The sequence below is a fragment of the Sciurus carolinensis genome, chromosome 12 (assembly GCF_902686445.1).
Source record: "Sciurus carolinensis chromosome 12, mSciCar1.2, whole genome shotgun sequence".
Classification (NCBI taxonomy): Eukaryota; Metazoa; Chordata; class Mammalia; order Rodentia; family Sciuridae; genus Sciurus; species Sciurus carolinensis.
In genome coordinates this window covers 91,230,041-91,242,278 of record NC_062224.1, presented here as the reverse complement: position 1 = coordinate 91,242,278, position 12,238 = coordinate 91,230,041, and the positions used below count along the sequence as shown (strand labels likewise).

General features: G+C 31.5%; 1 protein-coding gene across 1 annotated transcript in view; it reads right to left on the bottom strand.

The window, feature by feature from the left end:
• The window catches only part of LOC124961705 (potassium channel subfamily T member 2-like), a 354,530-nt gene that overhangs the window by 15,635 nt on the left and 326,657 nt on the right, over positions 1-12,238 (bottom strand). The window contains 1 exon segment of the mRNA XM_047520608.1: positions 8,072-8,372. Coding sequence (XP_047376564.1) covers positions 8,072-8,372 — 301 coding nt within the window.

The following is a 12,238-nucleotide window of genomic DNA, read 5'->3' as shown; positions in this document are numbered from 1 at the left end:
TTACCAATTATTATCATAGCAGGCAAAATAAAGCCATAAATTATAAGTAAAATTATAAATTTATTGGAATATAAAGGTATTGTCATACAAAGGGAGAGGACTGTTCCAAACCAAGTAGAATAGCAACTGGGACACCTCAGATAGTGCAGTTTAAGTGGAGGAAGTAGGCACTTGGGAATGGGGCAAGTGAGACAGGAGATTAACTGCAGATGATGTTGAAAAGGCAACTGGGGCGAGATGCCTGAAGGGCTTGTGGATCCTGATGGGAAGTTTGAGCCAAATTCTAAATTGAACAAGAAAGCATTTAAAATTTGTCAGGTGTGGTGGTGGGGTTGGCAGCATGATCTGATTTTCTATTAAATATATATTTTTGCTCCCTGGGAAATAAACTTTGGAAGGGACCAAGTTTAGATTCAGAAATATTAGGTTATTTTGAAACAGAAACCTAGATGAGAGATGATGGTTACTTTGGAGTAATAAATATGAAGGAAGAGGGAATCAATATAGAAATGAAAAGGACGTAAAGACAGGGAGAGGGAGGCAAACATGGAGCAAGATAGTTTTAAGATGGGAGATAACCACACCATGTGGTATTTTTAAATATTTACCCACATTTATCATTCTGTGGGTATAAATCCAAATTTCCACCTAACATTGTTTTTCATTCTGTATTAACAACTTCCATTAACATTGCTCATAGTAAAGATATGCTACTAGCAAATCCTCTCAGCATTTGTTGAAAACTGTACTTATTCACCTTCATTTTAGAGAGTTATAATAGGTACAGAAGTCCAGGTTGACCATATTGTTTAGAGTTTTAGGTAGACTAGGTAGTATTCTAAAGATATTTCTCTATGGCTTTTGGATTTGCAAAGTTTTTAACAAGAAAGTCTGTTGACATATTTCTTTTGTTCTAATAAGTGCTTTTTTTCCTCTGACTCCTTTCAAGATCATATTAGGAAAAAAATTGAACATTATTTCTTCAAGTAATCATTCTCCTCTTTCATACTGGGCCGACAATTCGGTGAATGTGAGATAACTTGACTTTGTCCCACCAGTAACTTACACTGTACTTTTCATTGTTTTTTCGCCCCTCATCAATGCATTTGGGGTGGTCTATCACAATGGTTTTTGTGTGTTGATATTTTCTTCTGTCAACCATTCTGAGGTTAATCCTATCCAGATTTTTATTTTCAATAATGCATTATGCTCCTTTAGGAGCTTCAATTTCTCTACAATCTTGAACATATAGAGTATATTGCAATAACTACTTTAATACTCATGTTTTCTGTATATGTTTCTAGTGACTGATTTTGCTGTTTGTTTACAGGTCTTATTTTCTTATTTTGGGTCGCCTTCCTTGACCACCAGGCTGTGAAGGGGTTACCTCATTAATATTCCTTCCTTTGGAGAACAAAGTTATATGCTTCCTTTTGTCCAATGACTGCACACTATTAATATTTTTTTCTAATTATTTAAGTTGAGAGCATAAATAACTGTCAGAACAAGAAACTTGTCCATTTTTGTTTTAGTACATTTAGATAACCCATTCTTTACTTTCTTGTTGACTGTTTATTTACTCAACAAATAATAAAATGTTAAAAGTAAAAATTCCACTCAACCAGTTAACATCTTTTCTCAGTGATGAAAATATTTTATTTTACTCAAGTTGGCCACATTTTTCTTACACAATTACCAAAACACAACACTTGAATTTCTAGTTGTAACAAAAAAAATGTGTACTTAAGTGCAATACGAAGTTGATGATGGTAAATAAAGTAAAAGTATCAATATTTATTTAAAACTAATGTTCTAGGAAGGTTATGATACAACTCCATGAAGTAAGAGTATGTTTTTAATGTATAGAGATAGGAGAAATTCATTGCCCATAAATTTTCATTTACTATAAATCATCCACTCAGCAATTACCCTCTAAAACCTATAGTACTTCTTTAAGAAGAAGAACTTAGTTTGTTTTGTTCAATTAATATTCTATAGACAGAATGAAATTATCATTTAAACATTTTGTTTCTGAGTTCAACCTTGTGAGATTGGACCATTTGTGGAAATCCAGAAAAATTTAAAATCATTTTCTGGGAATCTATATAATATTATATACTCATTTACTTGATAAAAGGTAAATGATATTTCTAAAAAAAAAAAAAAGCAATAAAAATCCAAAGCCAGTTTGTTATGGAATAATAAACTGTTGATGAAGTCAGAGTTGGGTCTATTATTTTTTCTTGCAAAATATTTTAGAAGAAATATATAGCTATGATACCTTTACTCCATATGATAATTTATTCTAATTAAAAAAATCATTATAACTTGTGAAGAAATTTTTACTCAACAAATATACCCCACTTATTAATTCATATTTTGAGAAATTTTAATCTTAAAAAATGAATATCATCAGTGAATTAGAAAAGTATGAAAACAGAAGGGGAGGGTATTACTATCACAACCACTAGTGTTATTATCTATCATACTTTCATTAATAAGTTACTTTCTTGGTAAGTTTGCTTATTTAATTTTCATTAAAAAGACAATGACTCAAACTAAGTCATCATGCTGGAAGGGTTTTCATTTATCTATTAACTTTTTCAAGCAAGTTATACATTTATAAAGAATAAGGCTTTCTGGTGGAACAAAGTTCTGGACACAATTAATTACCTCTTTGTTGTTTAAAACAATTTTATTTTCCTTCAGTATTTCTTTTTTTAGAAATAGTATGAAACTTTTAAAAGATTTGCGGTAAAACTGACTAGCACATGTAGCAGTAGTCATATTGAAGACTAACTTGCCAATTTATACTCTAAAAATGTCTGCCATTCTATAAACTACCACTATGGATTGGCCAATGGTTCAAAAAGTAATTTTAGTTAATGTCAGAGCCATCTCAAATATATTATTTAAGAAAATGCCGGTTCTTATCAGAAAGAAAACAATTATTCACACATTCAGGATAGTATTGTTATAGTCAGCTTGTCATCATTATGATCAAAATACCTGACAAGAACAACTTCAAGGTAAGAAAGATTTACTTTTGCCATACAGTTTCAGAGTTTTCCAACCATAGTTGGGTGATTCCATTGCTTTGGGCTTATTTTGAGGCATACATCATGGCAGAAGGGTATGGCAGAGGAAAGCTGCTCAGAACATGGCAGCAAGGAAGAAGAGAAATCAAATTGGAGAGTGGGGAAGGGTCCAGGGCCAAGATAGAGTACGAAAGGCACACTCCTATGAACTCCTTCCTTCAAACATGCCCCACCTGCTACAGTCTCTTCTGCTTTCTAGTGGTTCATTCAGCTGTCAATTAATCTGGTGATGAGGTCAGAGCACTAATAATCCCATCACTTTCCCCAAATCCTACCTCTGGATGTTGGGGTAGTGGGGACCAAGACTTCAACATATGAGCTTTTGTGGAGGCAGTCCAAATTCAATCTATAACAAGTACATTGACTTAAAAAATCATTTCACACGAATTCTACTCTGAGAATTAAAACCATCACACCACAAGCCTAGGAAATACTCCATTTATCCTCATTTGATGGTTCTTAAAGAGGGATAGTGCCTTGCCCACACAGCTGGTTGACGATTCCATGAACACTGGGGTGAATGTGTCTTTCAAAATTATTCTGAGGGGCTGGGGAGATAGCTCAGTCGGTAGAGTGCTTGCCTTGTAAGCACAAGGCCCTGGGTTCGATCCCCAGCACCCAAAAAAAAAAAAAAATTATTCTGAAAAAAAACTATAACATTTATTTAAAGAATAAATATTCAAAGTAACTAAGGAAATACTGAAAAGGAGAGTGCAGGCACTTATTGCTGAACCAGATATTAAAATATACTTATAAAGCCATTTAAAATAGTATTTTTGTCTGACTAGGCAGACAGACCATTGTAACATAATAGAAGTTTAGAAATAAGCCCAATTTTTTGTACTAATTCAGGATCTGATCAAAGCAGGAGGTAAAATTATTGGAGGAGAATGTATTTTAATAAATGGTGCATAACTAGATATGAGCAAGTTTGTTAAAAAGATTAAAATTGTTCTCTTTCGTACTCTATATACCAAGATAAATCCTAAATACTGTGCTGTTTACTTACAAAATTACAAAATGTGAACCAAATAATTATTGAAAGAAATGGGAGAGTTTCTTTTTAAAATGGCAAAGAGGTAAATTATCTGTTACTCAAAATCAATAAACAATACTGGAAATAATAGGCAATTATATTGATAATATTGAAAAAGATGAAAGGAAAGAAAAAAGATCTACCATATATATGTATATAAATGTATATATACACACATATATGTTTTATACTATATAAAACAATGTTATTATACCTAATATGCAAGTACTTCCTAGAAATATTAAAGAACATGTTCATAAAAATTGGCTAGGAAAATAAACTGTTCATGGAAAATGGTTCCTAACCACATGAAAAGATGCTGAACCTCATCATCATAAGAAGGTACACTGAGATATCAATGCCTTTCTTCAATCTATTAGATTGATAGAATATCTGAAGTCTCATATTTTGTTGACAAGTTTTTAAGCAAACAGGAACTCTCATACTTTGTTGGTAGAAATGCAAAAGGGTACAAACCCAAGGAAGGAAATTTTGGAACAAAATTATATATACATTTAATCTTTAGTAATCTCACTTTTTAAAATATATCCCAAAGATATGCTGTAAAAATACAGAGAGATGTAGGTATGAACCCATTCACTGCACATGTAGCCCTGAATTCAATTGTAATATCTGTGTGAATACCTATTTTTACATTTATCAATCATTCTATCTAATCTATCTAATTTAAATCTCTCTACTGAAGAAAACGTAAAACAATGACAAACTCAGAAAACATGAGCAACTCTAAATTTTGATTATTGTGTTAAAGTATCATTTCCTACTAAAAGAAACTGGAGATACTTGGAGAGTTTAATTACTCCATGTAGAAGCATTTAGTCCTTTAGAAAGCAAAAAATAATCTATCAAAGGTGATTGATGTCCTGAGAAAAAGATTCCAGAGGCAATTTAAAGAGGCTCCCTCTTGTGTTATTAGTGAAAAAGTTGAAAATAAAGGAAAAGCAAAAGCTCCTTTGTTTAGAATCTTGGAAATGCAAGAAAGAAGTATATTTTTAAATGCTGTAAACTTGTAGGCATTTTGACAGGAAGCTGAGTGATTTCATGATGGGAAAAGGTAAAGTCATTGTTCTATTTCCAGTGCTGAAATGTTGGCAAGAAAGTAAATGGGGGAGCATTTTGAACATTTCTTTATGTCATGGAAGACAAAGGACATGCATTTGTGTAGCATTTTGGGTAATGAATGAAGCTTTCTATGTGGGGAGAAATCCAGTCGAAGGGATGGCTGTGGTCCACCCAGATCTCACTTGGCTTTCTGAAGGCATAGGATCAAAGTCATAACAAAACATGTGACAAACTGATAGCATATTATTATACTATGGCGTATTTTTTGGGTAACTCAGTTCTAGATCCTTTGAACCTTGATGTTTTTTCAAAAACACTTCTTCCCTTAACATTACACAAATGTGGGTGTTTGAGATTACTTAATAAAGTACTTCATCTACTTCTACAGCTTTAATTAAACACTATATGCTCATGAATACAGACTCAAGCATATATACACATCATATTTCTTTTCTTGAACACCAGATAGAAAAAAATCCATCTTTTTACAGAGATTCACCCATTAGTAATCTTCCATCACTCAAATTAAATGCATTATCCTTAGCCCAAAGTATATATTTTTAATCTCTGTGACTAATTACCAGTGCACACTCAGTGGCTCAAACTAGAGCCCTAAAGAGTTTTCTTTTGATTCCTTCATTTTCCTCTCCTTAATATCCTATAGTCATTGACTCAAAGTAATATGCTTAATTGTCTCAAGTAGCCAGGACTACTTAAAAAAAAATCATGTTATGACTTGTTATGACTTGAAGTTAAATCAAAATCACCAAAGCTGCAAAACATTTATTTTTTAGAGGTGGGCCCAAAACTCTTTCTTTTGTGTGTAAAGCTCAGTAATTTAACAAACATGCAGCATATCTATTGTATTTGGTGAATGCCATATCCGAGCTAAGCACTTTGTTAATCATTATCACATTTGTCTCTTAAAACAAATCTACAATAAAGATATTATTATCTTTGTTTTAGATAAGAAAATGCATTCTGAGAAGAAAGAAATTCAACTAGTCTACTGGTTTGATACTAGAACATAGGCTTTATAAATGCAGAGGTCTTGTCAGAATAGACATTATTCTATTTCCAGCACTCAAACCAGTTAGTGATACTGAGACAGCAGTCCAATAATCTATCAAATGGATAAATTATTGTGAAATTAGGAATAAATGGAGATATTCAGAAGCCTGTGATGTGTCAGATTCCAAAGACCACTTCCCTAACAACTATACAATCACAGGTATTCACTACGTGACAGTAGAATGGATTGATGAATCTATGAATAGATGGAAGGATGGAGTGGAGAGAGTGAGAAACAAAGAAAAAGGTGGACATAATCTCTTTTTCCATGCTATAAGAATTATTGAGCATAAAATTAACAAACTATAATAGAAATAAACCAGAAAGAATAACAAAATCCAAGGTGCCTGTTGGAAGTTCCATTAGAAGAAGTATATTTTCCGTAATGATTCTCCCATGTGTTAATTCATGCATTTTTATGTCTCTAAGAATCAAACTGTTTCTGCCACACTGCTTACAGGGCCAGCATGAGGTAATAATGTTCTTGAAACACAAATGGAACTTGGATAAGCAATCATTTGCTAGAATTTCTAAAAAAAGTAGCTTAATAATAACTAACACATAAATATAGGACTTTAATCCTATAAAATTTAATCATACTTAATATCATCACATTGGCAAATAGTTATTAAGTGAATATCTAAAACAAGGACAATTTTGTTCTTTTCATTTACATCTTCACATAAGACACTAAATGTGGTTATATTAAAATTATTGATCACAGATAAACACGTCCTACATTTAAGTGAAATATGATTATGAATTTCAACTGAATATAAAATCCTAACTCCAAAACATTTCAACTGTACGTCCTTGAGTCAGATTTTCAACTTCTTCAAGGGTAAAATGAGGCACCAATCTATTCAGATATAGACGGTAAAGAAATTCACAAGGCTCAGTACATTTCTTTTTCTTGTTCAAGGAAACAATGGTTGCTTTTCCTAAACTCTAATTCAATGATTAAATTTTCTCCCTTTGAAGCTCTTCTCAACTTGAGGTTTTGATAAATGATACACTATCTTACATTCTATTTTACCCAAGATATATGTAAACTGAAAGTCTTGTTTATCATTGGATTTTCCTATGAGTTGTCCAAATTTTTTTAAAAATAAAATTTCACACAGTAATAAATGGTATATTTAAAATGATCACTATCACTGCATTATTTATTTAAGCTTTCTATGTGGTCTATTTGATAACCACAGATCAATATAGAAACCCAACAATTATTAAGACCAATTGTAGCATATGAAACAAAAAAGCACTATTTAAGCTTAAAAACTAAAGCTTTTGAAGACTTTTTGTTTCTGTATCATAAGAATCTAAACACAATTTATAGGAACAGTATGGTTCATCTATGACTGCTACAGTCACTTGCCTATTCATTTTATCTCAGAATTTAGGAGAAAAATGTGTGTGATGTGTGTGTGTGTTTGTGTTTGAGGGGGACTTTGGAGCCAGAAAGAACTAGATATAAATCTCTGCTATTAACTAGCAAATTATCAAGTTACTTTAGGTTTTCACCTCTAAAATGGAAACGGATTCAGAATTTTTGTAAAAATTAAAATCAAGCTAATGTAATGGGTTCAGAATAAAAATTAAAAGAACTTAAAAATGTTAGCATTAGTATAATTTTTCAATAGGAAATTAGGTATGTGTCACTAGTCTGGATGGACTGAACCGCAAACCAAAATGCAATTATTTACTAAATCAGAATCAACTTGATAACTATTAATGGCAAGAAATCACAAGTCCATATAGATGGTAGTTTTAAAGAGCATACCATATCCCACTGTGGAAAGACCCAAGTGTTTCATTCTATTTTTCACAAGTTCAGCCAGCTCTTGTCTTTCTGACCTCCTGTAGAGGTTCAGTCGCTGCTGGGTTATTTTTTCAGCTGTTTTACCAGAGTGCTTGGGACCTTTTCTGCTCAGTCTTCGGGCCCACTGCATGCTCTTTCTCCGCAGCAAGGGGTGGTCTGACTGGTCGCTGGAGGTGGAATTGCGGTGGTTGCTGCGATGGTGACCTTGCTCTTTGGAGTCTTTGGTGTCTTCCCAATCTTCCACACTGATAGATATCTGAGACTTTAAAGAAGATGAATATTGATAATTAGACATTTTAGGAATGAGGATAGCCTGACATTGGAATAAGATTCATTTGCTAATTGGCACAGTTGTGTATTTGTTCATGAGAGTTTCCACAGAAAGAGCAAAATCGTCTAACTGTTGATTCTGTCACTAAAAATATTACATGAAGTATATTTTCTTGAACTTAGTTATGAACCACATAAAATATCTACATCTTCCAATAGAAGTTTTTGTGAAAGGATTTATTTTTCTGCAGATGTGTTTTTTGGTTATAAATGACAGCTGGTATACAGTTGCTTGAAACACATGAACAAAAAAACCCTAGTTATTTTATAACTTCATTTGAATATAGTCCATATAGGAGGATTTTCTAAATCTTAGTATTTCACATGTTATTTAAATGACTTACAAAAGTTGTGTTATTTTTGGAATCATTAATATTCTAAAGGTTTTTAAATTATTGTTCTTTCTAAAAGGTGAGACTAGAATAAACTTTATAAAATCTGAATTTTTTAAACTCTCTCATATGTCCTGGAAGAAGACAAAAAATGCATTTTTAAACTCATGCTTCCTTATTCACCACAGAAGATGCTTTTCTGATTAAAATATTAAAACATTTCAGAAAACATTCTAAGTAAAACTCTGTTGTAAATAGTAATGCTTCACAAATGCCTTGAAGAATCACAACTAAAGCTTAAACCAGTTTATTCTCTACAGGAGGGAAAAACAATGAACAAACTCACAAAGTCTATTCTGACTTACTCTTTTACTACCAAATCTGATTTTTACTGTAAGAATCTCTCCTTCACAAGTAATATTTTACTCTTTCAACACCATATCCGGTAGTCATATGAAATGCAACACCCATCAAACCAGAAAGACTGACTTCCTAAAAGCTAGCAAATGAAATGCAAATGAACAGTTTCCTAAATTCTGTTCTACCTAAGAGCTGCTTTTATGAATCTGCTGTGTGTTCCCTTCTTCAGATGGACACTTGTACTTCAGGTATAACATGCATTTATTGCTGATTTTCAAAGTGATAGAGTTTAAATTATTAATTCAAGTAAGGTAAGGAAGCAGATCCAATAAAACCCTTTAAATGAGATATAAATTACGGAGGCTCAATCAACACCTTACAACTCTCTCCATAACAAGCTAGGAAATTACCTTACATTAAAATTCAAACAAAAATACAAATATTCATTCATATTTCTGTTATAAAACAGTGCTGCATTAGTGACATCAAAATAATTTATTTGACTTTCCTATATTCATGGTGTTATGTGGTTAAAAATTTTAGAAATCATATTTTATGTAGCAAAACCTAAGTGGATGCATTTAAAAATTTAATACCATGGTCTAGCAACAAAGAATATCTTTATAACTCTTAACTTACTCTAATCTCACCTACTTGATAATAAAATGAAAATCCTCTTCTGTGGAAGTAGAAGACAAACTCTTGAGTAATATCTATCATTAATAAAGAATATCAATCTTTGCTCAGCAGTTTATATGTAGTGGTAGCAGATATGAAAATATATCAGTTCACTCATATTTAACACTTGATTGCAAAGTTATGTCATATCTCTGTAGTCATAACTCTATGAGTAAGTTTGATTTCCTATAATGTATAAAACTAGTAATTTCTCCAGACCAAATACTAAAAATGTTAAGTTCATATAATGTCACTTATAATTCAAGTCATGGAATCATAAGCCGATAAGTATTTTACAGGGGAGGGTGAAAATATGTTTCACTTTCAAGCAGTCATTGAATTGAAATGATTTGTCTTTGTAAGTGCTTTTCCTTGGTCATGTGTATCAGGCATGCTATAAAGTATACATGTAAAGTATGGACTCAAGTTTGTGTACACATTGGTTAAACAATATTAAATGTAGTTTCACCATCATTTTGAAATCTCCAAAGAAGGGAATATCATGATTTACATGTAAAAGTCATTAAGAATTACAGGTATATTTTTTAATAAACTCATAAAATAAGTAGTATCTCTTTGTAAATTTCACCTTAAGTAGAGAACAAAGGAATGAGAAGAGTTTGGGGATTAATTTTAAGTAAACAAAACTAAAAACACTTAAGATTGTTCCTCATACATTTAGAATTTGAATTCCCTTCTTCCATCCTTCCAACATCACATAATGAAAAATAAACTCAATTTTTGTAGGCTAACATACACAAATCTGAGTGCTACTTGAGATGTTTCCTAGATCTCTTTATACAACAGAAATTCATTAAATGAATAGTAAGACTCATCTTCTATCCTACAGAAGTCTTGTGAAAATTCATATAATATATTAATATATAAAGAAAACAGGTCAATTTCTACATAAAATAATATGTACAAATAAAAATTATAATCTATAATTTCAAACTTTAATAAACATTAGTTATTATATTACATGGGCACTGAATGTGTGTGTGTGTGTGCACATGTGTGTTTTAAAAAGAGGTCTGTTTATACATTTAGTTATCTAATGTAACTTCATCGTCTGCTTGTATCTGTACTCTGTTTTGAACATGGCATTATGATCTAGTTGAAATAATGTAGTAGGGTGATTTTACATTAAGACCTTTTCCTGACTAAGAACCAGAATGATAGAATAGTTAAAAGCAGGGCTTCTAACCTCAGATAAATTTGGGTTTAAATACCAGCTCTATCACTTAAAAGCTTTGTATTCTTGGTTATGTAATGCAAATTCTAAGATTATTCCCATTTTTCCCATCTTAAAAAATGGCAATTATATTATTACTTTGTCCACCAATTATTTTTGAGGCTATAAAAGAGATAATGCATTAAAAGTGTACAAGATAATGTCTGATGGAGAAAATGCTCAATAAATATTAGTTATGAGGTTTTATGAAAGAATAGTAAAATGAGTGAAAGAATTATGAGGGTCACATAACAGTGTAAAATGGATATTAAAAGGAGAGAATGACTCATATTTTTGGTGTAGTTTTCTTTGTTGCTGACTATATTTCACAAGAATTCAGAGTGCTATAATCAAATTCTTAGCTTAGTGAATCTGAAGAAGAGAAAACGTATCTAAAGTGAAATTGGATGCTTATTACACTGCACTGTTTCTGTGAATTATTCTCACAGTTTCTGTGAATAATTAGAGGATATGGTTTAACTTTTTTGTATTTTTGTTGTCAGAATCCTAATATAATTATTAATGTGAAAAATCAGAAATTAATATCAATGAAAAAATACATTTGCATATGTTCTACGGAATGTGTCTAAGAATATATATTCTTTTTTTCATAATGCTCTTCTGGCAATTTTCTTACTAATTTAAATCTTTAACTTTTTTTGACTCATAATATGCTTTCATTTTATCTGACATAATATTCTACACTTCAAACCCCAGAAGTATGGGGTTCAGGTGTATTGAGGGCTCTTAGTGTAGCATCAGCTTTAAAATAGTGTGAGGCATCTCTGTTCCTCTCAACTTCTGGTTGTTCAACGTGCTCTTAACTTGAGGGTCTGGCATAATGCAAGTCCTTGTGAAGTCAGCTTCTACTTGTTTCCTTGACTTATACATAAAACATTAACTTTTTAAAGGCATACAATTTTCTAAGTAATTGCTAAACTTAATGTGATTGAATAAAGTTAAAAATATCTCTTTGCAGGAATAAGAACTAAAACTTTAAATAAGAAAATATTTCTTATGCCTAAAATAGCTTGGTTACTTTATAGTTTTTAGAAAGGATCAAAGTGTCAGAAACACAAATGTATCTATCTAGCAATTTTCTATGTATTATGCACATATCAAAATGACTGGACTCAACATCCTCTCAAATTTTATTGAGTAGTTATTCGTGTCATAGGTTATTGAGCAATCCAT